Genomic DNA, 27,053 nt, shown 5'->3' with positions numbered 1-27,053 from the left:
TGTGGATTTAGTAGGTAGCCGTATAATAAATGGGATAATGTATAGCTAGCGGGTCATTGTTGTGAAATAAACCCCTTCAGGGTGATGCCAGACCCCTCCGCATCGCCCTGTCAGGGTTTATTTCACAACAATGACCGGCTCGCTGTACATTATCCCTTACCTGTGTTTGGGGTCATCTCATATCATCACAATATTCCCTTTTGTTTGACTCGCCTCATAATCAAATTGTGCCACCATGCTATAAGTAGAAGAATACATTTGTTTTAACTTGGGTTTGTTGTCTGTGTACCAAACAGTATGTCTATAAAAACAGAATGTCTGTATGTGGGAGTTTAAAAATCGACTGTAAGCTGGATCTGATCCACAATGTTGTAATGTGAAATAACAGAAGTGCATAATGTTATGTGTTGTGTGTTTTACTGTGTCATTCCTCTTACACTCCATTTCAGACCTGATTCAAAGAGTTCACTTGAGAGGCTCCTTCTTGGTGTCTCGAGCCGCCTGGAACCACATGAAAACCCAAAATTTTGGCAGGTAAGGAGCCCAGCTACGAAATATTGAGGTGGATAAAAACTGCACCATCCTCCTATTACGTAGGTAGGATTTTTTTTTAGATCCAGCAAAGTTACAGTATCCTCAGCAGACACACCATTGCTGGACTGTAATCAAGAGGATGTCAGCATGGCCCAAAATGCTGTTTTGTAAGACCTGATTCAGACGTCAGCTAAAGTACCAAAAACACTCAAAATGTTTTTTATGTGCCCCAATTGTAAAGTGGGCTCTTGAGGATATGCACTTGAGGCAATGAGTAATATAAAGCACGTCTGCCATCACATTATTATACTCATATTCACACTCTGACTTCAGTCACTTGATACCCCTTAATATGTCTAGCTCCACTGGTTTCATGGTGTGCTATGAAAAAATCTACATACTAATAAAAGCCCAAGACAGCAAATTTGATAGGAATATTTAAATCACCAAAGAATTACTTAATTTGGTTATGCAGCATTGCAGGTTAGTCTCTGAACGATCTGAGCACTATTTAAATTGATGACTCCACAAGAAGCGGCAAAGATGGCTGTGCAGGGCTCATCTCATTCTTCCAAGTAGTACAGCAATAAAAAAATATATCCACTAGTCTGAAGTTGTAGAGGTGAAGGTGTTTTGCCACTCATCTGAGATTCTTCACCTCTGGAGAAGCCTCTCGAATTCAGTGAAACATTCAGTGGATAATTCATACTGACTTAAAGCACCAAGTATGCAGATATGCATTGATCATGTTTTTAAGGCATAGTCAGTCACTGAAGATGGTGAAGATATTTTGACCAAACACAGGGACCTGGAACTGTGATTTTCCTGCTATGACAAGTAAAAATGTGTGCTCTGAAAAAAGGGCTGCGTGTTTTGAATTACAATTTGCAGAAGAAGGTCACACAACCAACTTTGCTCCCATGTTACTCCAGGTAGCAGATGCCCTTCACATAAGTTCTACATGAACGGGAGAAGACAGTAGTTCATGAACATTTGAAGTGACATTTTGCAGAAAGTTTTCACTGCATTGAGCCCCAAGAGCAGCCTGTTATTGAGTCGAGTAGGAAACAGTTGCACATAATGCTGTTGGTTTAGAATAAGCATGGAGCAACACATAATTATACTCTAAATAAATAAATAAATTTGCTGTTGCTCTTCTATATAGCAACATTCAATCATATGTGTTTTTTGCAATAACACTTGATAGTCTGAAAGGTTCCCCAAGTAATTGAATCATATACTTTAGCGCATTAAAGTTATTGATTTGAGAAATTTTCTATCATTGCCAATCCCCTGGTAGTGCCATTGTATTGTATAGTGCGAATGTGCTGTGATATGGATCACTGCTTTCTTATGACCAGTGAGACAGCGTGTTTCAGATGTCTCCTACAGTTAAAGTGGCGTTTGTGCCTAACCTCATTACTTTTGCATGGCTGAAGTGAACTCTCTGGATGAGATTACTAGCAAAATTGTATGTGCAAGACTGGTTGTCTGATGTGCATACATGCATTTATTTCTGCAGCAGTAAAATATTCAAGTACATTTGCTGTGTGCAGTTCTGTATCTGCAATAAAGCAGTTATGCAGTGAAGGGTGTTATGCATGTGAATGTGCAAACATTACATGACTAGATGCCTGCATATGCATACTCCTGTGTTTATGCATGCATGAAAAGTGTGCACCACTTTGTGAGATTATGAGTGTGTGTGTGTGGGCTGTCTATGTCTCCCATTACTCCATAGCAATGCCTGTTACTGACTTGTTGCCTCGGGTTGTCTGTGGCCAGAATCATCATGACGGCTTCAGCCGCAGGCATCTATGGTAACTTTGGCCAGGCCAACTACAGCGCTGCCAAGCTGGGCATGCTGGGGCTGTCAAACACCTTGGCCATCGAGGGACAAAAGTACAACATCCACTGCAACACCATCGCTCCTGTTGCTGGGTCACGGCTCACAGAGACGGTCATGCCCCCAGGTAAATAGAGAGATTAAACAACATACATAATTGCATGCTATTAATTGGTCTGTTTAATGCATACTGTGGTGTTCTGCTAGGTTCACGCTCTCTCACACAAACAGCCCTTGTCTGTGGACAGGCCAAAATAGGCAAATGGATTTTAACCACTGCATCTTTTTTAGAACAGCTGCATAATGAAATGCCCATGTAATGTTGATTTACAAAATTTGAGGCAACAGCACTCCCGTTTGAAATGCAAATTTGTCATCTAATATTCAAGAACTGTGGTTTTTCACTGTTCCAACGGCCATGATGAAATCCTGCACCCTGTAAGTGCTTTAAAGTTTGAATGTGTCATGCCTTGATTTAAACAGGCAGCTCTGACCTCCTTATTTTACTGTAGGTGTTATCTGTGCTTGCATATACTCACAAAAGTATGAGCAAGTATGCTAATGTAACATTTGTATTTTTCATGTTAAAAGTATGTCTGAAGACAAAAGGTAATGCAGCATTGCATACCCACAGTGAACATAATGGAATGTAGTTCATAAATGTGGAATACTCTGTGTCGCCAGTCTATGAACATTATGTCAAACACAAAACTAAAACAACAGCCTCCAAAATGACAAGCGATTTAAAAAGGCAATGATTTTTAGCACACTCTCATGAGCCCATAAAGATGGGAAATGTTTTTCTAACCCACCAAACCAGGACATCTGTAAATGTCTACACACCGCAAGCATATTGTGCATGCTCTGTGACTGCAGCTCTGTTGACAGGGGTATTAAGTGACAAATTAGAGGAATGGCTTTGCTGCCCTGCTGTGCTGGTCTACAGTAGCATCTGTCACACTGCGCTTTGCCAACTGTCACAGGATGGCCTCACCTTAGTAAATGACTTGGTTCCATATGTTGGCTTTCACTGACTCAGGCTTTTCTAAAAAACAAACAACAAAACTAATCTTGCTAAACATTGCAGAGTGCAGTGAAACAGAGTGCCTGTTCTTTTACCGCCATGTTGTGTTGATTGAAGTGTGCAGATATTTTCAACACGCATCTGGTGTCTGGTACTAAATCTTAAGCAGATTCATACAGGGAATTAAAAGCCTGTGCCACATTTGCTTAACATCATGGCAGCATGTTTAGGAATCTGTTTCATAACTTAATAAAATACCCAGACCTTTTTAGAGATCACTTTAAACTGATGTTGACCTGGACCTATACGTTTTCATTAGGGCTGTCAAAGTTAACGTGATAATAAAGCAAATTAACGCAAATTTGTTTTCACGCCACTAATTTCTTTAACGCATTAATGCAACTTACGATTTTTAAGTTGTAGCGGGCTCAAAGCTAGAGTGAAGATACTGGTGTTGTATGAAACCAGAAAACCTAAGGAATCCAATGGTATCAAGCACGTCGTCGTTACGGATCGTGAAGGTGGCTAAATAACGGTCCAAACTTTTTGGTGTGGAAAAGCTGGCATGGCCATTTTCAAACGGGTCCCTTGACCTCTGACCTCCAGATATGTGAATGAAAATGGGTTCAATGGGTACCTACGAGTCTCCCCTTTACAGACATGCCCACTTTATGATAATCACATGCAGTTTGGGGCAAGTCATAGTCAAGTCAGCACACTGACACACTGACAGCTGTTGTTGCCTGTTGGACTGCAGTTTGCCATGTTATGATTTGAGCATATTTTTTATGCTAAATGCAGTACCTGTGAGGGTTTCTGGACAATATTTTTCTAATTTATCTTTCTTAAAATGAGCACATTAAGCAAACAGCATCCTTTTAACAATACACTAACTACCAAACAGAGACACTGACGCAGAAGCACCCCTTTGCTGTTTAGGACAATTGTATAACAGATGTGCAATAAAAAGAAGCTCTGCTGTACTGTATTTATATATGTTTTATTTTATTCAGACCTCGTGGCGTCTCTGAAGTCTGAGTATATTGCTCCCTTGGTCCTCTGGCTCTGTCACGAACAATGCGAAGAAAGTGGAGCACTGTTTGAGGTATATCTTTCTTTCTCTTCAATAAGATGAGTAAGATCTCACTCCCACTGTACTGCCTGTGGCTTTCTATCTATTTCTTCTTTTGTCATTGAGAACAGTAATGCACCATTCATTCTCCATAAATAGACAATATTTATTTTATATCTGTGTGTTTGCTCATCTGCTCATGTTTCATCTCCTTTCAGGCTGGTGCAGGCTGGATTGGTAAATGTGAGTATTGTGTGTATCTTTCCACAGGGAATGTCTGTATGCATCTATGATATTCATTAGCCCCTGGTTCACTACTACTGTATGTGTGTGAGTTTCACTATGCAGCGACCTCTTTATTTGTGTGTGTCCATGTGTGTGCAGTGCGCTGGGAGCGTTCTCTGGGCCGCACTGTGAGACAGAAGAACCAAGCCATGACTCCTGAGGCTGTCAGGGACCAGTGGGACAAAATCTGTGATTTTACAAACGCCACCAGGCCCACTAGCGTAAAAGGTCAGTAATGGGCTGAATGCATGCTCACATTCACAACAGCCTACAAAAACACATAGTGGTGCATGCTTGTACAAATTGTATATATGCACCCTTACACTTGCATGTGCACTCACACATAAATACTTACATAAGGACCATACAGTACATGACATGTTAAGATTTTCATGTGGTCTAATGGTCTATATCAGTGGTCTCCAACCTTTTTTCCTCTGAGAGCTAATTTGACCAAATGAAAGTGGCCGTGAGCTACTCATAGCACCAAGTTGTACATCGGCAACAGCAGACATGTCTTACTTTTATGGTCCTTTAACATTTCAGCCACCACAGTCATCGCCTCTATTGTAATGCCCCCCTAGGGGAAGGGCTTTTTGTGTTTTGTTAGGATGTGCACCACTAAACGAAGCCTCTGTTTTTGCGTTGGGCTTCTCCGTCAGTTTGGTAAACAGAAACTTGTATTTTAATCGTTGTTTCAGCTCCTTTACCTTCTCTGCTTGTAGACTGCTACCAGACAGAAAGATTGGATAGAAATGTAAACAGGTTTACAAAGTTAATTTGTTTTATTAAATCTATATAAGTATTCTTTGAACCTTAAACGAGCCACTTAGAAACAAGCTACTTGTTGGAGACCCCTGGTCTATATCTTTATGAGAGTGTAAACCACAAAGATGTAAGAATTCATGTAATTACTTTTGTCTTGAATGGTCATTTATTCAATGTGAACATGATAATATTTCTTAAAACCAGTAACCAAACAACACCTGCTTGCAGTCAGTCGAGACATTACTAATGTTTTCACACAGATTTGGTCCAAATCTGAGTTGGATCGTGCCCTCCCTCATAACCCTGCTTGTCTGCTTTCACACTTGTTTGATTCATTTTTGTTTTGTGTCAGGATGATTCAGATGGCTGCATAGCTACACTGAATCTAATTGAAGATACTACTTACCAAAGACGTAACCATGCCGTTGTACAGTTTGCTCTTTAGCCTTGTGTAGGTAGGCCTTGGTAAAGTAACAATTATCTTTTCTTGTTTTAAAAAGCGATTTTAGCTTTGAGACAGATCTCTAGCTTCTTAAAATGACCTGTCTATTGCAGCTTGCTACCGCAACAAACTGTATACAAAGCGGTTCAATCCTTTTTGTGGAGTTTCAGTCAGCACCATGAAATTAACGTTAAAGGAATGCAAGATTTTAATCTTTATTATGGGGCTATTGACAACTATTTTAGTCTGACAGTGTGTGACATTGGTAGATTGTTATGATGTACAGTAAGAACAAAAAAAGAAAAGTCAGTAATTGTAAGTGGTAATATTCGGTTGGGACATGCCAAAAATGAAAGGTGTAATTATCCTGTATGGAGTGCAACAGAAGGCATAATCAACAAACCACTTTTAGAGCTCAAACACTTCATTTCAGCAAACAATTGAAGCTAAAAATGAGAAGAAAAAAAGCACATGGTCGGTGTATTAGTCATGGAGTCACACTTCATGACTGAGCTTTTGTGAGAGTGTGAACCTTCTAAAACAACATACACTTCAGCCAAGTGAGCCATTTGTACTCATCTATCAGCTCATCTGTATTTACAGAGAGTTTGGTAACATAGAGCGAGGACAAGATGGTGGTTAGAGATCATGCGAATGAGGCGGAGGAAAGAAGCGAAGGTGAACGTGATGTTGAGTATGAACAAGCCTAGCGTGGTTCCTGAAAGGTCTCATGCAAACAAAGAGGGTGGCGAATGTTGATTATTATTTTCTCTCCGCCTCCTCCATCCCTCTCCACGCTCTCAGATGTACATTCGAGGAAAGGGCGGCGGTGTCAACATTAAGTGAGCGAGGGTGGCAGTCCCACGGGGCGCTAGCTGGCCTCATTAGCATGACTTTGTAGTGCCTCCTCATTTGTAGCTTATTAAAGAGACTTGTTGCTGCATCTGTTTTGTAACTGCCTGCCACTGAGTGATCGTAATTAGTGGCTGCGGTCTTCCCAGTCTCACTCTGTTTCTGTTCCTCGGTTGTCTCAGCTGTCTTCTTTTATTTCTTTGTGTTGACTGAATCTGCATGGGTATTCATGACTTGCGTTACCTGGGTGGATATGTTTTATATTCTATTTCTAGGCAAACTAAGAACACACAGTGTGCGCTCAGTCAAACAGACCCACCGATAGCAGCACAATCTGCCCACAGCAGAGGAGAAAGGCGATGAGTAGGGGGAAACATTGAAGCACATAAACACACAGCGATGTAACAAACACTGGTCGTCAAATACCGCTGCTTTGTATCATAGACGCTGCCTCGGTATCAGACGCAGAGGGGCGGGACAGCGGCGGTATTTGATGACACAGGAATGATAATGAGCTGCACACCCTGCGCGCTGTTATTGGCTTGGGGTTGCACTCCCACGTGGGGCCAAAAGGCCGTTTACAGACGCCCAGAAACGTCCTGAACACAGTAAAATAATAAGAAAAGAGAAAATACAGTCAGCGGGCCGCAGGGTCTTTGTAGATACAGACACCACCACACACTCCTAGTGGGTCAGAAGTGATGATTGAGAAGGACTATTTTTATATCAGTCTATATATAGTTTTTTAGGAAATTGCTGCATATTATACCTTTTTAAATATGTAAACGACTAATGTTAGAAGAGAACTGGTCATGTTTTTATTCTTAACACGCGTGGATCTCACATCCATCCATCCATTTTAAAGCTGCTCTCGGATCAGTATGTGTTAGATTGAAATTCTTATCGTGTGTTAACATCTCCCTGGAAGTCTATTTAACTTTACTTCGAGCCATTTAACTTGAGATTAATAATTTTCTGGAGCTGTCAGAGCAAAAATAAAAATCCGTAAACTCATTCCTGCAAAAGTGCAGGTTTAATGATAGTTATCTGGGTCTGGGACTTTTGATGAATATGAACCGCATACATGAACAAATTGTCAGATATGAGGGACCCGACACCTTCCATCAGAGGCACCAGAAAAGACATGTTGATATAATCATCCATATTATTGATATATCAGCAAGGTCTCTTGGTGTGATTACAATTTCACAACAATTTCATCTTGACAATAAAAACTTGTAACATCCTAAAGTATGAATAAAATAAAATTGGTGCTCTTAAAAATCTAAATTTAGTTAAAATAAAAGTTTGTGTGAGTTTCCTCAGCTTTAGATGAGAGAGAAAAAAAAAGTCTAAAGGCTAATCATGGTTCCAATTATTTATCCACGCTGCCTTTATTTCAAAATGAGTGCACTGTAACTTAATAAATGAATCCTCCAACCGTTGCTGAGGAATGAAGTTAAATAGAAGAGAATTAATGGGACAATTTTAGCTAATACAATGTTAGCCTGGATTAGTTAAACCACGTATGAAGAATGGTAAAGTCGGCTGATGGGTGGATTGTCAATAAGCTTGTTTACAGAGGTAAAAGCGTATATAAGTATCTCTATCTTTCTACATGATGTGGGGCATCAGAAAGTCACACACTGTTTTTCGTCGTCTTGATCTGGTGCGCTTTCACTCATCTGTCATCTCTCACCTTTGTGTAGAGTCTCTACAGTCAATTGTGAGTGTGCTGTCTCAAGTGGAGTCGGACGGAGAAGTCGGTGCGAATCCAACAGCTGCTGCTGCAGCTTCGGCTTCAGGGATCAATCCTGTGAGTAGAGACGGCTATTTCTTTCTTTAACAGTAATGTACAGGGTATCTGCAGGTCTTAAATTCTTAAAAATCATTAAATTAATCATTTTTATTCATTTTACTGCTGCTTATCCAGGTCCAAGTTGCATTAATGTGATTAATTCTATCATTAGGAATTATTGTTATGCACTGCCGGGAAGTACTTAAAAAATATTGATTAATAAATAATTCTCTGCTGTATCCTCCCTACTAGTTTTCCATCATGCTTTCATACTTTGGCTGGTATGATTGTGAAACAAGTATCGGATTTCATTTAGGGGTGTTAATTTAGAATTTTCTTTCTAACCGATAGCCGACCCTCATTAACCGACCATTAACCGTTATCCGATTAGATTAGTGCGTTGCATGCAGTGGTGCAGAGTTGTAATGCATAACAAGCCGCCCAGCTGCACCGATGAGCCGATGCACAGAAAGGCTGAATCCATCATTTATCACCAGCTGCAGTGTACGCGCAAAACAGACAACAAGAGTCCCCAGTTCACCCGTCCAGGAGAGTTACTGTAGCAGCCACGGTGCTGCGTGTATTGTCGTGGACACATGCAGCCACTTTCCCAGTAAAAGTTTCCACCACATCAATTAGTTTAGCTGCAAGATTGTCAGCTGTGTGTGTGTATATGCTACGTTCGTGTACAGTTTATTTGTCGTTGAATAAATGCTACAACTCCTCAAGACCCGAGCCAAGCTCCCGTGTCTTGCAACACTGGCTCAGGCTCACTTAAGGTGGGCTGTTAAGGTGGACCAGCTATACTCCTTTAAGTGACAAGACGCTTCTCTGAGTTTTGCTCAGCTTTTTACTTCATTTTTAATATTCTTTTAACCGTTTAACCGATTAAAAATTCTTAATGTCGGTTGACGGTTAAACGGTTAATTATAGCCATCCCTAATTTCATTCTATGTGGTATTTAAAAAAAGCCTTAAAAAGTCTTTAATTTAACTTGGTGAACTCTGCAAAATCCCTGATGTAGATAAACAATACATTCCTAGTTATAGTAAACATGATTGGGACCGGAGTATAATTCGCCTACACCTGACATTTTTATATCTACACAGTTTTTCTGTCTCACCTGCCCTCCTCCACTTTTTGCCCTTCACCTTTATTCCTTCATTATGTTCCTGGCCTCTGCGGTTCTTTTCACCAATGTTTCTCTCCACCTCATTTCCTTATACTCCATAATTCCTCCTACAGACACTGTAGTAGCTATCGACTGTAGAGAGAATAGGGGCCCACTTCATGTCAAACTCATTTTGACAGGTGTGACTAATCAGGAATGTGTGGAATTTCCAGAACAAATTGGCTTCCGGTATCCCCCCTCATACCGGAAACCACGCCCACCCCCCTTTTTTCCCACGCTACGTCATGGTAGGCGTATTTCCCCCCCCGCCTCCGTGGGAATTTTTTTAAATCCGCCAGAGGCGGGGTAAAAAAAAATGAGAGGAGGAGTGTGCACTTTTTTTTTGAGAAACCAATGAGAGGGGAGGGTGGGTTTTTTTAAGATAGAATAAAAGTGGATTTTTCATTCTTTCCTTCTACCTTGTACTCAGCATGGATCCTCAAGCGTTGATTACGATTGAAATGGAGAACTGTAACCCTTTGGAAGAAGAAGAGGCCGTCAAAAAGTACGACCCCTCCTTTGAAGCTTCTTTCAACAACGTGACCAAATGCCTCGATATCAAAGGCGAAGGTCAATATAAAATCCGCGCCTATCCTCCTTTGGCTTATATGTTAGGAATAAAAGTCAACGAGTGGTGGACTCTGTCAACGCGTTCTACCCCTTACCCCTGCGATTTAAACGCTGGAATATATAACCTGTTTCTATACACTGATATTGTTCAGTATCAAACGGTCGGCGACAGCTACTCACCGCTGCTGTGTGTAGTGAACGTGAAAGGTGATTACGGAGACGTGGTGAGTCTCAGATATAATACGGTACATTACCTACCCGTATCGAAAAATTACATCAAATCCATCCATATTGAAATTAAAACAGACCGCAACAAGTACGTGGATTTTGTTTATGGGAAAACGATAATCAAGCTGCACTTCAGACCCGTGCAGCGTTCTCTACCGCTTCATTAAGAAGGATGGCCACGTTACGTCTCCGGGAGGATCCTCATCGTTTTGTCAGCTATTATGAAAGTCAAGTGGGAGGGACTCTACCCGGTTTTTACGGAGCACCGGTGATGTACGGTAGAGGTATAGGATCAATCTTCTCAAAATTGTTTCGTTTCGTAGCTCCTCTACTGAAGAGGGGTTTTGCCGTAGCCAAACCTCATCTTAAAACGGCCGCCACCAACATAGCCTCTGAGGCGGTCCAGAGAGTGATGGGAAAACTGACGCAGCAGAAGAATCAAGAGGGTTCCGGAGGCATTATGGTCTTATCACGTAGAAAGAGGAAACGCCCACCAGGCAGCCGAGTTTCCTCTAAAAAACGCTCCAAACGTAAAAAGAGCAAATCATTCGGGAGTGACGGCGTGAAGAGAAGCAAGTCTGCGCAGAGCTCCGATATATTTTAATTTTTTTTTAAACGTCTAGTCAAACATTTAAAAAAATGGCTCTTTTACATCAGAAATCACCCGAGTGCACTCTGGCAGAACTGGATCTATTTTCAGCTCCTATGACACAATTATCCATAGAGGATAAAAAATATCAAGAATGTCAACCCCTCTCAGCGCTGAACGACAACTCTCCCATTGAATTCTTCATCCCCGGAGACGGTGAAAAGTATCTTGATCTGAATGACACCATGCTACATCTCCGGGTGAAAATTACGGAGAAGGACGGAACCAACATCCCCGTCGATACGGCCGTAGGGCTCATCAATTATCCTCTCAATACGATTTTCAGCCAATGTGACGTTATTCTGGGGGATAGATTGATTTCACAATCCAGCTCCACACATCCTTACAGAGCCATGATCGAGACTCTGCTCAACTATTCGGAAGATACGTTAAAGAGTCAATTCAGCGCCGGTCTGTTTTACAAAGACACCGCGGGTTCTATGAACTCTGTCGTCATCAATAACGGTCCTAACAAAGGGCTCGTCCAAAGAGGCGCCTTCACGGCCGAGTCCAAAGAAGTCGACCTGCTGGGCCCGCTTCACACTGACATATTTTTCTGCGAGAGACTTTTGCTGAACTCTGTAGATTTGAGAATTAAACTGATACGCAACAACGATGCCTTCTGTCTGATGGGAACACGCGACTCAGAGTTTGCTCTGAAGATAACAGGCGCCTCCCTGTTTATCAAAAAAGTCACCGTTTCCCCGGCCGTCAGATTGGGTCATGAGGCGGCCCTGATGAGAGGAAATGCCCTCTACCCCCTCTCACGCGTGACTGTGAAAACCTACTCCATCCCTGAGAATTCCAGGATCTGTAACCAGGAGAATCTCTTTCTGGGCGCTATGCCTAAATATGTAGTTCTGGCTATGGTACACCATGACGCCTTCACAGGCAGGAGGGACCTGTCCCCCTTTCATTTCAGACACAACGACGTGGAGTACCTGGCGCTCTGTCAGGACGGACGACAGGTTCCCTCTAAAGCCTTTCAACCCCAGTTTGATCGAGGGAATTCGGTCAGAGAGTTTTACCACATGTTTACCGCCACGGGGAGACACCTCAAAGATTTACCTCTGAGTATCGATCGTAGGGAATTTAACGAGGGGTATTCTCTGTTTGCTTTCAATCTGGAACCGACCGACGACACCGCTGCCCTGTCCCAAAACGGTTAGTCAACATAGATTAGGGGATGTTTACTTCAGCCAAGGTATTTAAGAAACTTAACCAGCCTTTCGGAGAAGATGAGTTTTTTTTATGAGTCAGTGAAAGGTTTTTGAATAAATCCATGATATGAGAACCTTTGACCACGTTCCCCTGATAAACAAATTCACCCTTGGAAGTCCAGTCCACGTTGCCTTCTGATAATTTCTGCATAATGTACCGAGCGTTTTTACGAGAGCGTGGGGGTAGGTTTTTTATGACCTCGCTCGCTGCCTCTAGTCGGTCTTTCCCTGTCTGAGCAGATGCAGACGCAGTCCTCTCAGATGCCTGGACAGATGTAGGTTCAGGCTGCAGGGGCTCAGGCTGCAGGGGCTCAGACTGCAGGTGGAGAGTAACCCTACATTCATCATTCTGACCTTGTCTCATGAGAGTGAGATATCTGTGCAGCAAAGCTTCATACCTCTTCACCTTTTCATAGGAACTCAACCCTCTCTCGTCGAGTATAGCTCTCATTTTTTCATCCAAATCATTTTCAGCCGTCTGCCTGATGGAGGAGGAGGAGGGGGAGGAGGAGGAGGAGGTTTGGGTTAGCCTGTTCATCTCATGGGGTGTCAGGAGAAACATTTTGTTCACCTTGGCCATCTTTTACATCTATTTTTTCTGAATCAAGTTTCCAAAAAGACCCCCTAGGAGAGGTATGGCTGCGGACAGCAGAGGAAAAATAAATCCCCCCGTCTGTTTCTTCAAAACTCGATGTTTACGTTTTAAACTGGTTTTCTTATCAGCCAGCAGTCTGATGATCTTTTTTTGACTTTTCAGTTTTTTGTATTGAGAAGTAGATAGAGGAATGTTCCCCTTTAAAAGATTTAAAGCTATCTCACACAGCGTCTGGAGAAAGTCGGGGGAGCCGTGGGCGATGATATCTTTACGTTTCTGAGGCGTGGCGTGGTACAGAGCCTTTAGTAAGACGGCGTTCCTTTTTATACGCTTTGACATGATGACCTACTTGGCTTTAGGCAGGTAGATGACGGGCCACTGGTCGGGAAGTAAACCACTCCTCACTCTGTAGCGTTCTGGACAGGAAGGTGTGAGGTCCAGGATTAAATACCCGTAGGGATCTCTGGTGGCATCTTCAAAACTTTCCAAGAAAAATGTTTTTTGCGAGGGGAAAATTTGACGACCTAGAATATTCATCTGTAATTTGTCTCTGGGGTTTTTAAACAACACCATATAATTGCAGTTTAAACTGATAGTGCGGCTGTATTTACCCTGATGAAATACATTCTGAGTCAACATCATGACAGACATATTTTTGTGATGTCGGTACTGTGTGAAAATTTTAACCACCTCAGCATGATCAGAGGCTTGAAAAATAACATCGTCCAGGATGATCAGAGTATCTTCAAAATCCTCAAAAGAATCAGGCAGCCCTTCAATAAATTTTATCTTTTTATTCATTTTCTGCAGTTCACTGTACATGGGTTGAAAAGAAGTATAAATCCACACAATATTCTCAGGTACAGTATTCATCACATGTTCACAGTTTTCCAGTACAGATTTTACAAAATAGGTTTTCCCGCATCCGCTGGGTCCCACCATCAGACATGAAAAAGGCACTTTTAGTCTAGGGTCAAATTCAACCTCCTCCATCATGGCAAGGTGTGACATTTTTTTTCCCCCCCCTTTTCATAAAAAAAAAAAAAAAAATACAAATCTAATAACCAAAAGGCAGAGTCGTACCGTCAGGGAAGAGACGTCTTTTGTCGTAGACCACTCGAAACTTTTTCTGGAATGCCGAGTTTTTCAGCAGAAACCCCTTTTTATCCCTTCTAATGCCCTGCTGAGGGGCCTCAAGCACCGTCTCCTTCATACCATCAAGGTAGCCTTCCACCAACCCTCTCACGCTGTCAAAGTTGATCTTTTCACAACACTCACGAGTTTGGGTTATACCTTTCATTTTCACTACTACTTTTTTCAGTGTTCTGGTTTGATAGGCATAACTCTTGGGACCTGCTGCTACAAATTCCTGAATAGTGTCACCCCCCAACTCGTCTGTCAAATCCCCCAAATAATTACCCAGTTCCAGAGGGGTCTCTCCTTCTTTCACTGCATAGCCCAGACTGTCTGTATCGGTATAAAGAATGTTGTGCTGCAACTTTTCTAAATAACTGTACAACTTTAGACGCGCGTAGGCGGTGGTAAATGCGGCTATAAAGATGTTATTTGACCTACCGGGGGGTATGACGCAACGATCGTTATAGCTCCGTTGAATCAGAGCTATATAACCCTCTCTTTTTACCGGTAAGAAGGAAACGTGTCTGAGATCGTATTGACCTGAAAAGGCAATGTTGAAAAACTGATTTGGGGTCCTGACGAGGCTGGTTTGGATCAGATTGGTTCTCTGCGCAAACTTACCCCGGAAGCTGTTAAGACACAGCTTAGACACCTGCCTCTTGGCAGGGTTTACCTCAATTTTTGCCGGGTCTAATCGGATGCCCTGATGCTTCTCGTACTCGTCAATGTAGGTTTTCCTACATTTTCCTTCGGGGTAACCTGAAGCTTCCTGCTTACCTTTTAGAAAGGTGTGTATGTAGTCGTCAAACACGCTGCTGCTACGTTGTTCAAAGTGCCACACCTCTGTGATTTTTCCCACCTTGTAGCCCAGCTCTAAGGCTTTGTTTAACTCGACAGTCACCCAGACCCCCGTCAGAGCTCTGGCCTCCTCATTATGAGTGCAAGAACCGCTCTGATGATTGATTTCAGCGCAGGTGCGGCAGAGGGTAAACACTAATTTACCTTGAGACGTTTTATACGGTAAAACGGGAAAAAACAACCCTCGCGGGGGGTGGACAACGGCTCTGATCAGCCCAAAGTACTGACAGGGATCACCAAAATCCTCGTGGATGATGATGGGGTGGTGTAGAGGATAAGAGCAGTTGACATTGACGTACGGATACAGGGAGGTGACGTCTACACAATGCACACTTTCTTCGGGAGGAATACTATAACGTAACCTCAAGGCCGAAGTCCGACCTCCGTAAAGGGCCGAGCGAGGGTAGAGAGGTTCGGGAGAAACGTAGCTCTTTAGGAACTTTTTTACCTCCTCATTTGATTTTTTCATCTCCGTCCATTCATGCTCCGTCATCACTATGGTACGAACGCCATGAACGTTCCTCAACTCCTGCAATCTCGCCTCACTAGAAGCGTGCAGATCCCCGTAAGGAGCGTTTGTCAGAGGACAAATTTCATCAGACCGGAAGCATGAGGGGCAGCCGTGAAAAAAACACCCCTGGAACTCCCAGACCCATTTCTCATTATCTCTCACAGCGTAGCCGTCTACATAGTACCGATCGATTTGCATTTCCCCCCTGTTTAGAGCATGCTGGATACATATTTTTTCAGAATAGGCTACCCACTCCAGCCATTGGATGGACACGCTGGAGTATGCTTTGGATTGACGTCTGTAGTCGTCGGGGGAAGGTATGGCCAGAGTTTTTTCAGGCAAGAAATTGGTGAGAAACACTTTCATGCACGCAGAGGCTATGGTCATGCAGCTTAAAGGGTCCACACGCGTTTCTTCGATAAACTGGTCTCTGAATTTCATACAGCCCACCCGGAGAATATCAACGTCGTTTTGACAGTAGTACAGAGCCTCCTTCTCAAAGTTAAAGACACCTTGAGAGACCTCTCTGTACCAACCGTAAAACCCTTCCTGCTCAGCGGACAACATGCGTTCTACGCCGTAATCGGAGGGAGGCGGGTAAGGACCTACATAGTTTAACCGTTCCTGTGAGCTGAATTTGTGAGGGAAATGACCCTTGGATTTATCCTCAAAACCTAAAGCCTTAGGTATAGCGCTGAGACGCATGGTGAGGAAAGACAGAGAGTCGATGAACCTCAACTGGAAATCGGATTCTGTGAAGCTGATAATTTTACTACCTTGCATGATGATAGAGGGCGTCATACCCTCTCCCACCAGGTAACTAAGGACCAAGTAGCTGTCAAATCCTTTAGCGTTGTGCGCTATAAAGGTAGCCTCCCTATGTTTGCTCTTCCTGAAATTTTGGACAAACTTTTCAACGCAATTTAGACCGTAAGCGCTCCACTCTTCACCATGGAGCGATTTTGTACATACCAGATAGGGTACGTGTACACCCTCCGGGTTGACGAATGTTTCAAAATCGTAAAAGAATATAGCGTCGGTGTATTCATCTTCCTTCGGAAGAGGTCGCATGTAACACTGATGCTGATCGGAGGGAATTTCAGAGTCGCTGAGATTCCCCCCACAGATTCTACATCTTTCAGCTGTGCACTTGTGTTTCTCCTGGCGTGAGACGAGATGTTTACAGCCGAGGCATTTGTACATTTGCTGGCAGATACTGAGATTCGAATGAGAGAGGGGTCTAGGCTGTCTGTGTTTCGAGTAACACGCTTGTGTACGGCAAGTCCTGTTACAGGCTGAGCAGAATACACTTTCAGCATGAGTAGCGCAGTCAGGATCGAGGCAGAGATTACAATGATTAGGACAGAAGTGTTTCTCGTGGGACTTGTAACCCCTGTGACAGTAATTGCAGACATATTTGACTCCTAAAAGAGCCTTAAGATTTTTTATGCCGTAGTAGTGGTTTTCAAACAAGAAAAGATACAGCGGATGAGGTGACTTGGGAAACTCTGTTTCAAAAGGTAAAAGAGTTCGGTCCTCAGACCGTCGGCAATACACCACAATTTTACGATTCAGTATCTGTTCAAATCTGCCTATGTCACTCAGGGTGACTTCCGTCTGATCATTCAGGCCTGCCAAACGTTGCAACTCTCTGCCGCGTTCCCGGGCTTGACTATCGTTGAAATTGGGATTGGTGAGATGAGCCAAGCCTATGGCAAAGCAGAGACGGTCATTTTCATTGTTTACTATGTACAGATGGGCTCGTTTCAGGTTTATGATTTCGTTATCTAACAGTTGATGCTGCTTTCGTCTACCACCGCCTCGAGGGTTTCGCAACACTTGAACGATTAATTCCAGCTGGGAGCCTTCATTGATTTGACCGTTAGATTGTATTAACCTGGCTAACAAACCTTCGAAAGCCGACACTAGGTTGTCGTCCTGCTCATCGTATTTAATGATGATGTGATCTCGCACATTTTCACCTATTATCTCGAGCTGTATGAGGTCGTTACGTCTAACCTCGGGTCTGACTCTCTCGGCTAGATCTGTAAGGTTTTGCACAACGTCTAAATAAAATTGAGCAAGATCGGGTACAGCTCCGAGGGTAGGAACGTTAAAGACGCGTCTTATTTCCAGATTGTTAAAAGGCTCGCGCGGCGTTACGGTTTCGTTCTGATTTTGAGGAACTGACTGGACAGGATCATGAGGAAATTCGTTCTGATTTTGAAGATTTTGACAAACGTGATGGAGAGCTTCTTCTATCGGTTGGAGTAGGTCAGGGTTAGGGTTATGCTCCACCGGAATTATACCATGATGGTCAGAGTTTCTATTTAATTTTTCTTCTTCTTCTATAGCTTCATGCAATGCCCATGGAATTATACCCCTTTGATCAGAGTCTCGATTTAATTCTTCTATAGCTTCATACAATGCATCCGGAATACTGGGGAGGTCAGACATGTTTTTATTTTTTATCCCACCTTCAAAAAAAAATGTCACACCTTACATGTTTTGAGCTACGGAAATAATTCCCTGGATACCTGCATTATACATATCAACGATTCCTCGAAGGTATAGCTGCTTGTCACTGAAGGTGTGGGGGGCTCGGGTCGTCCTCCTTTGCTGTTGACGGGTCATCGAAAGCCTCCGATAACGTCTTCGTACTGCTTCTGTTGTAAAACAGATTAATATAAATTAAATATATAAATATAGCCTATAAATAATAATAACAAAAAAATACATCTCATGAAAATCACCTCCGGCTCTCCTAACACGTATTGCAGGTTCAGCTTCAGGCTCTGGTGCAGGTGCAGGTGTAGGTTCAGGTGCAGGTACAGCTTCAGGCTCTGGTGCAGGTGCAGGTGCAGGTTCTGGTGCAGGCTCAGGTACAGGTTCAGTCACTGCAACTTCCTCTGCTAAAAAAAAAAAAAAAAAAATCAGAAGAAACAATTAAATAAATATTAATATAGCCTATAAATAAGGTCTATAGATAGGGTAGATAACACCTCATAAAAGCATAAAATCATAAAATACAAACGTATATACCACTCCAGACCAAAAGGGGCGCAGTATTATCATAAAATCACAAAATACAAACGTATATACCACTCCAGCCCATAAGGGGCGCAGGATTTCGAAAATGAGCCGATAGGATTACGTCATATCCGGAGGAGGGGACATATCCAGAGAGGTCAGAGTCTGTTCATGACCCATGCCAGAGGTTTGCTGTTTGTGCTGCATTTTCTTCGTGTCGGTTTATATTGTATGAAGAGGCTCGCTGGTGTGACAGAGTATTTCAAGACAAACAACTAGACTTTTTTTTTTTTGAATAGGACACCCCTGTCATCTGTTAAAGACATTATCCGCAGTTCTGTCATTTAAAGAACTAAACAACTGCCCCTTAGTTAGTGCTAAAAGTAGCCCCTTAGTTAGTGCTAAAAGTACCAAAGGTCAATGTTTTTCTCCCATCACATGGTCCCCTCTCATTGGTTTCTCAAAAAAAAAGTGCACACCCCTCCTCTCATTTTTTTTTACCCCGCCTCCGGCGGATTTAAAAAAATTCCCACGGAGGCGGGGGGGAAATACGCCTACCATGACGTAGCGTGGGAAAAAAGGGGGGTGGGCGTGGTTTCCGGTATGAGGGGGGATACCGGAAGCCAATTCGTTCCGGAAATTCCACACATTCCTGATTAGTCACACCTGTCAAAATGAGTTTGACATGAAGTGGGCCCCTATTCTCTCTGACTGTAACGGTTGGTTGGTGACAACTTTTGAAAGCGTGGAGCTGTAAAATCTCAGACTGTTTCAACCATGACAACTCATGACTCTTTAATGCCACCACACTGTACTTAGTCAGGGACGATAATATCCTTCTCAGCAAAGCTCCTACAATATACGTAAGTTCTTTGATGTCTGCTGCATTACCGTTTCATATTTACGGCAGACAAGTGCCAACTCAGATTAGCTTTTAAACAGCAACGTACAAAAGACGTCGGAGCACAATAGGGCAGTGACAGCTCCCCGGATGGGTGTTCCTTCACTTCACTGTGTTCCCTATCACTGAATCACAGGAAGTGAACTGGTTACAGCTCACTTTCACTCACTTCAGTGCCTTGAGTTGCTTAAATAAAACATTGAGCCGCAAGCATATTATCACATGAAATAATTATCCACAGAAACGGCCACCATTTTCTGTTAAGCTGGCTGTAGCATGAAATCGTGAGACTTCGTCCACAGATTAATCTGTATTTGTATTATTACTCAAACAGATGAGTGAACCCTTTCCTTACTTTGTTTAAACTCCCCAAATATTTACAAACCTGTTGTTCTGAATCGTGTTGGCACCACAATATAAAAGAAACGGCTGATTAAGCATCAGAATCGTCACAATTTAATGAATGAAAGTTTAATCAGGATGAATAGTTTAGTGTGTGGAGGCTGGTGCAACATCTTATCAGCATCAGGCAACATTACTTAACAATTTTACTGGAATGGTATCAAAGCTATGCACAGTGGGGGCATCTTAATGACTTAGTGGTTACGTTGCACACCATGTAACCATAATGTCAACAGTTTTCAGTTCCAGCTTCGTTACACACTGTACCCTTTGAAGGAACTGGCCTTCTACCTCCAAGAGGTCAAGGCCCAGTTACGTGTTGGTTAATCTTGTGTGACAAAGAGAATTTCCAAACAGATGAGTTAAAGCATAATGATTCAATTTATTCCGAACAATCAATGTTGCATAAGTAAAAATAAAAGAGTTTACAGATATCTGGATCCAATCAACGTGTCCCTGACAACATACAGTGCATGGGTCAGTTCGCGAAGTTTGAACCCAGAGCTATCCCTGATCCAGTCTATTCATGGTTTACACAATAGTAATATTCATGAGCTTATGGCACGTGATGTCTTTGCTGCATATCTTCTTCTTTGTTATCTCCTTCTGACTCCTTTCTCTCTTTGACCTTGCAAAAAGAACAGAACGTGCATCCTCCCTGTCCTCGCAAACACTTCATGCACAACAAATCCAACAATCAGGTTATTTCAGGTCATTGTAAGCACTTTTGTACATAATAAATCCAACACCTTCTCTCTCCCCATCTCTCCGGTCGATAGCTACGCTGTCAAACTGTCAGTAAAAAGGCGAAAATGCCACTTAAATAATGCCACATAAATAATCTTAAAAGAAAGGATAAATATGTATGTTTCAATATTTTGATCATCTAATCTTTTATATTTAAGAACCGGATCTGTTGGTTTGGTTTTATTCTGTCATACAACAACCTACACATAACACACCTGTTCACAGAAACCACAAGAAAAGACAAACTCAATCCAACATGCAGAAACAAAAAATTTAAAATTGAGTAGAATAAAACAAACTATAAATAGCATTTAACACAAACAAGGTGTCGTGCATAAAATGTAAGCAAGACTTAGTTTAAAGATGGGTTGAAATACGAACAATATTATTTCTGTCTATTTGCATAAAAAAAAACAATATTGTGCACGGTGCATGCATGATTGTTCTGTCTTCTGCTGTTTCCTCTGTTTTAAATGCATCAAAACGTCAGTAATACTCCATGGTAAACTCTGCTTTCATATCACTTCATCTTACAAATCACTACCTTCTGTATATTTGTCTTTAATTTAACAGTATGTATGGTCGTAAGCACACATTAACTTTTTAAAATTGTACTCACTTTTAATATTACTCACTAGTCTGCTTCAATAATATCATGATTCAGTACTTAAAATGTTAAATAATGTGTGTGCTCTCCGCTGTGTCTCGGGAGTGTGTGCTTGTGCGTGTGTGTGTGCGTGTGCATGTGCGTGTGTGCGTGTGCGTGTCTGGACAGGAGATTTGGAACAGAGTCACAATGTAGCCTCAAGACAAACATCACCATTGTGTCCTCAGCTGACTTAGCTTTGTGTGTGTGTGTGGTTTGTAAATTTGCGTAGTGCTACACACATGTGGTGTGTTGGTTGCATGTGTGTCTTTGTCCTTGTCATGGTATAATGCACGTATTGCTTACATTACATCACACTGCACATCACTTCTGTGCTTATATTTATTTCATGTCACGCAAAGTATCACATTAGCTCTACCAAGCTTCACAATGCTCTGTGGACTCACATGTGCTTGTGTGCACATGCAGCTGTATTCTGTAGGTCGAGTGTTTAAAGTACAGTAATAAAGCTTCGTGCCCTCTGCCATCACTGCCCTCAACAAACTGTAGCAATAACACTCAGTGGACTTGTGTTCCTTGTGGCTGGGTTTTTGTGATCGATGTTCTTTAAGTGTTCCCATGTGTGTAACCTGTGGGGACAAATTTCCTCTAACGGACGACAATAAATTATCTATCTATCAATTATTCCTTATTCCAGATTCTGGATTGTGAAGATTTGCTGCCTTTCAATGGGAAGATGTCACCTTGAGCTTTTAAATTGGGATAGACATTTTTCACCATTCTGACATTTCACAGACCATTAATCAATTAATCGAGAAAATAATTGGCATTAACGGATTATTTAAAAAGTAATAATTATTTGCATCCCAAATTACACAATTTAAAATAAATTGTACATCGAATAGAAGAAGAAGGAGGAAAGAAAATTGAATAATACATGTACATAAACATATGCATGTTTGCCTTTATTAGTCTGTAGTCCTACTTTGTATCTTATTTTCCTCATCAATACAAGTAACTAACTTGACTTACACCTACATGTCCTCAACTGTAGCTTTAATCTCTCTGTGTATGTGTGAGAGCGTGTAATATTAAATCCTCAGTTACAGGGATGTTGGAATGCTTCTTCTCCCACATCTGCATTCAAGTGCATTTTTAATTAAAAGAAGGCTTTGTAGTGGTTATCGACCAGCTGAGAAGAGGTGGTGTTATTCAGAGTGTGAATCACACCATTCTGCCAAGCAATACTGTTTTGAACAATAGCTCAACGCAGTCGTTGATAATGTGATAAATGAGTAACCGCAGGACTACCATGACTGTAGTGTTGCCACAGATGTATGTTTATTGTGTGCTTCAGGATATTTGAATAACAGAAATATCTCTTTATAGATCATTTCTCTGATTTAATAACACTACTTGTTGGCATAAAGGAACCAGCTGAGCTGTGGATTTAATATCCTTGAGAACTCATCATCTTCATCATCATCATCTTCACCCCTCTTTCCCGTTTCCATTTGACCCCGACTCTTAATATAGTTTGTACTCCTCTACTGTATCTGGAACTTTCAACACAGACACATCAAGTTTTTCTAATACACCCTGTAATACTACTACTGCTATTATCAATACAATAATAAAAAAAAATCAATATTTATACAGCACAAAACAGGGCTGTAGATACTAGGGGTGGAGCTGAATCCGGTAATCGGCAAAGCACAGATAGAGGGTTTTTATGATTATGTATTTCATAGAAATATTTAGAAAATATTTGTTTGTTGTCAAATAGCTGGTGTGCCTCATAACTGTGAAAATGACACTTAAACAATAAAAAAATCTACTCATGACTTTAGTATTTTTAAACTCCTGGTTACAGCCCTGCAAAAAACCCCAAATATTTACATATAATGCTTAAAAAAAAGAACAAAAACTAAATATTAAATTAAATGTAGAACTGAGTGTTAAGAATTAAAAAGATGGCATTTATTTTTTAAGTGGGAGTGTTGTTGCAGCAGGTTTCTCCAGATCCCATACTTAAAATTCATGATGAGTTTGAGTGTTGAAGTATCAGAAAGCTCTGCCTTAGGATGTCAGGCTGGGATTAATGAGGGTTTTAAAACATTTACAATACAGTTAAGGGCTCCACCTTCCTGAGCTTTAAAGGGCATTCATGAATATTGTGTAATTAACACTTGATTACAGCGACGCTCCATTCGGTCCATTTTCAGGCTGCTTGTTAACAGAAGTGTTAGTACTAATCGAACATCGCTCCATTTCTTGCCTCCCTGCCCTGGCCACCAGTCAAGTTCAGGATGTGTTTTAAAATCGTGCTGATCACTTACAAAGCTCTGCCTGGTTTGGCCCAGGAGCACATTTCTGAACTGCTGATTCCTCTTATCTCTGTGAGATCCCACAGGTCCTCAACCTAATTACTGATGATGATCTCAGATTAAACCAAAATCATGCCAACTCTTTTTGCTGATTTTTAGATTTTTGCTTGTATTTGCTTTTTTTTTTGTCTGTCTTTTCTATCTTATTCTTTTATATGACCCTCACAATATATCCAGTTGTAAGTTGCTTTAAAATGCTGAATTATTTTAAAAAATATTTCTACTATTGCTCAGCTTTTACTCCTTTTATCGTCTCCTAGCAAGTCTAAGAATCTACAGCCATGCTAGCGGCTCTTATTTTTTTCTTAATGCATCCATGGTATTTAGGGCTAAATGCTAATGTTGGTGTGCTAACGTGTTCACGATGACAATGTTAAGCAGGTATAATGTTTACCATGTTCACTATCTTAGTTTAGCATGTCAAGGGATCACCAAAGTAACTAGGATTCATCATCTGGGAACCATAAATATCTGAACAAAATATTGTGCCAATCCATTCTGTAGATGTTGAGATATTTCATGATAAGTGAAAACTTCAACCTACTGGTGGCGCTAGAGGAAAAGTCAGAGGATCACCAAAGTCAGCAGGCTTCACCCTCTGGCAATCATGAACGTCTGTACAACATTTGACGACAATCCATCAAATGGTTGCTGAGATATTTCAGTCTGGACCAAAGTGACTGACAGACATTGCCATCACTAGAGCCACACTGCTAGAAAGGTGCCCCTATAAATAAAGTGATTATTTATTCTCTTAGTGCCTATGTTCCACCTATAAGGTTTGACAAGATTGATTAATTCGCTCTGACTGTATGTGCAGTGTTTATTTAAGCATTTGTATTCAGCGGTTGAGCTGCGGAGCTAATCTACCATGGTGTGAACCTTATTACTTTTCTGCAAACCCTTAAAATTGCATATTCATTTTCTCTGCCTAAATTACAGGATACCTTTTCAGTTCTCAATATGTTGTTCTGTCGAAAAAGCTGACAAAGTCAACTCTTCTCTCTCCTTTCTCTCAGACTGAGGCAGTGGGACAAAAACTAACACCGACCACGTTCATCTTCAACCACACCCAGTGTATCCTCTACGCGTTGGGGGTCGGCATGTCCACCAAGGACCCAGACCATCTTAGGTGTGTATCTGTGTATGTTTGTGCTAATAATAACCGCCCTAAGGGGTCTGAGAAGTCAACTTGTGTGAAATTGAACTGAAATCTATCCAGGCTTACAAACGCAGGCCTGTGCGAGTGTGATTATTCACAGTTCAGTGACGCCAACATTTCTATGTAGGTTCCTGTATGAAGGCCATGAAGACTTCGGCTGCCTCCCCACCTTCGGGGTCATTCCCTCCCAGGTGGCCCTGATGCAAGGCGGGCTGATGTCAGTCCCTGGACTCAACATAGATTCCACACAGGTTAGAAAACATACATCATGTCTGTTTTTTTCTGGGTGTGAATGTTCTTCTCATCGTTGCGTGCTCATATGCATATTTGTATCCATATGGTATATTTCACTCAGTAATGCACACATTACTCATGCTAATTAGGTATGATTATATATCACAGCTGTTCTAATGTTCTGTGTCAGGTATTGCATGGAGAGCAGTATCTGGAACTCTACAAACCTTTACCAACCTCAGGTATTTCCTTATATAAGCACTTAATGTAATTACTGTAGATTTTACATTATATTAAGTACAGTAAAGCCATTTTAGAGCCTCACTGAGTCATTTCACTTGGCTTCATGTTACTGTATTGAAAATGTCATATAAGTGGGAGCAGTCTGAGTTTAATAGATAATTTAGACTTGAAACTGAGTCTCTAGGTCCTTGCCTCCACATATAAGACCTCTCATTTGGGCCAGTTTACCTCTTAAACCATGATGGATTTTTATTTTATATCCATACTTAGAAAATGACTACATACTGTATGGACCAGTGTGGCCCCAGTTTGTGCATCTCATTTATTATCATTACATTCAAGTCTAAGCTTTTCTTTTTCTAAAAGAGAAATCCCTAACAGTCTATCAAAAACCAGAAGGTCGTTTAACAACACTTGCTGCTGTTTTAAAGGTGTAACCATCTATATAAATATATTGTCTGCAGCATTATAAAAAAAACAAACATTTTAACCTGTTTCCCAAATTGTGACTCTGTTTTCTAATTTCAAACAAAGATGGTAGCCGAAAATGACATATCTCCTTATTTGATTTGTACAAAGTGAACCAAATAAAAAAATTATCAGTTATATTGGTCAGTATCAATGTTATTTTCCATCGTTTTATATTTTCACTCACAGTGACGCCTTTATATTTTTCTTGTGTTATACTAATTAGGGCTGCAACTAATGATTATTTTCATTACCGATTAATCTGCGGATTAGTTCTTTAATTAAATGATTCGTTATTTGGTCTTTAAAGGTGCTCTACACGATATCCACATCATTAATATAGCATCAAACAACTATTTGCTATGTAAAGATGTAGTGGAGTAATGAGCAGAGAATGAAGTCGCTCTCCCTCTTTGTGGGTTGTAATACGATTTTCTCTGTGCTTTTGTTGACATAGCCGGGCCGGTCGTGCATGCTTTTAATGCATGTTCGTGCGTGTGAGCGTGCCCCACTGGCTAGCTCACGGCCGCTTCTCTGCACTGCTCTCATACGGCAGTTTCAGGTGATAGTGCCGTCTCTGAAGTGTAATACCCACCCTCTGGTTCCCCCTCAGGTAAACACTTTTAGCTCTGTCAGCAGTGTTGCTGTTGTTTTCACTGTTAGCGCTGTTAGCACCGTTAGCTGTGAGCCACCAGCACAGCCGTCGCCATGTTGAGAGCCGTGTGGAACCAATAGAAATGCTCCCAATCTCGTATTTAGCACCTTTAAAACATCAGAAAATAGTGAAAAATCGTTATCTTAAGGTTGGATAAGTATTTTTTTGGTTTGACCGACCGTTTGCAAAACCCCAAAATATTCAGTTAAAGGGACTGTTTGTAACTTTTTAAGCGTATAAATGTAGCGGGTCGGCACACATGCGCGTTCGCATATGCGCGCTCGCGTGTGGCCGGAGCCTCGTCTCCACTGCCTGCTCTTCTTCACTCAGACGGCGCGCGCGTCCTCGCTGTCTTGCTCCACCTCTAGACGTGAACGCGCGCTCACTACACACTGCAGAAGAGTCAGTTTAGCTCTGAGAATATCTAGTGAATGTAGAGTGGACGTTTGTGCAGAAATAACTGCTGCAGCTCCTCAAGACCAACAGAGGTTTTCCGTGTCTTGTGAAGTGACTGGGCTCCTCAACGAGTTACGTTATCGTCTCGTTCCCGCCCGGTTGCCAGTGTCTTCGGCTGCTGATGGGGTCGGGAGGCAATAACGTAACTTGTTGAGGAGCCCCGCTGCTGAAGCCTGCGCTGAGCAGGAAAAGCCAACACTA

At 41.7% G+C, this 27,053-nt stretch overlaps 2 protein-coding genes across 3 annotated transcripts in view; one reads left to right on the top strand and one right to left on the bottom strand.

The window, feature by feature from the left end:
* Positions 1–27,053, bottom strand: part of prr16 (proline rich 16) — a 63,688-nt gene that overhangs the window by 23,986 nt on the left and 12,649 nt on the right. The window lies entirely within an intron of this gene.
* hsd17b4 (hydroxysteroid (17-beta) dehydrogenase 4) overlaps positions 1–27,053 on the top strand; it is a 41,476-nt gene that overhangs the window by 5,354 nt on the left and 9,069 nt on the right. For both annotated transcript variants that reach the window (XR_005207858.1, XM_037777555.1), the window contains exons 7-15: positions 450–534; positions 2,320–2,507; positions 4,418–4,509; positions 4,695–4,719; positions 4,861–4,989; positions 8,533–8,639; positions 24,654–24,766; positions 24,924–25,047; positions 25,221–25,272. Coding sequence is in view for 1 of the 2 variants with exons in the window: in XM_037777555.1 (XP_037633483.1) it covers positions 450–534; positions 2,320–2,507; positions 4,418–4,509; positions 4,695–4,719; positions 4,861–4,989; positions 8,533–8,639; positions 24,654–24,766; positions 24,924–25,047; positions 25,221–25,272 (915 nt within the window). In the remaining variant the exon portion in view is untranslated. The remainder of the gene's footprint in view (positions 1–449; positions 535–2,319; positions 2,508–4,417; positions 4,510–4,694; positions 4,720–4,860; positions 4,990–8,532; positions 8,640–24,653; positions 24,767–24,923; positions 25,048–25,220; positions 25,273–27,053) is intronic.

The sequence above is a fragment of the Sebastes umbrosus genome, chromosome 8 (genome assembly GCF_015220745.1).
Source record: "Sebastes umbrosus isolate fSebUmb1 chromosome 8, fSebUmb1.pri, whole genome shotgun sequence".
In the NCBI taxonomy this organism is placed as follows: domain Eukaryota; kingdom Metazoa; phylum Chordata; class Actinopteri; order Perciformes; family Sebastidae; genus Sebastes; species Sebastes umbrosus.
This window is presented reverse-complemented; position numbering and strand designations above follow the sequence as displayed.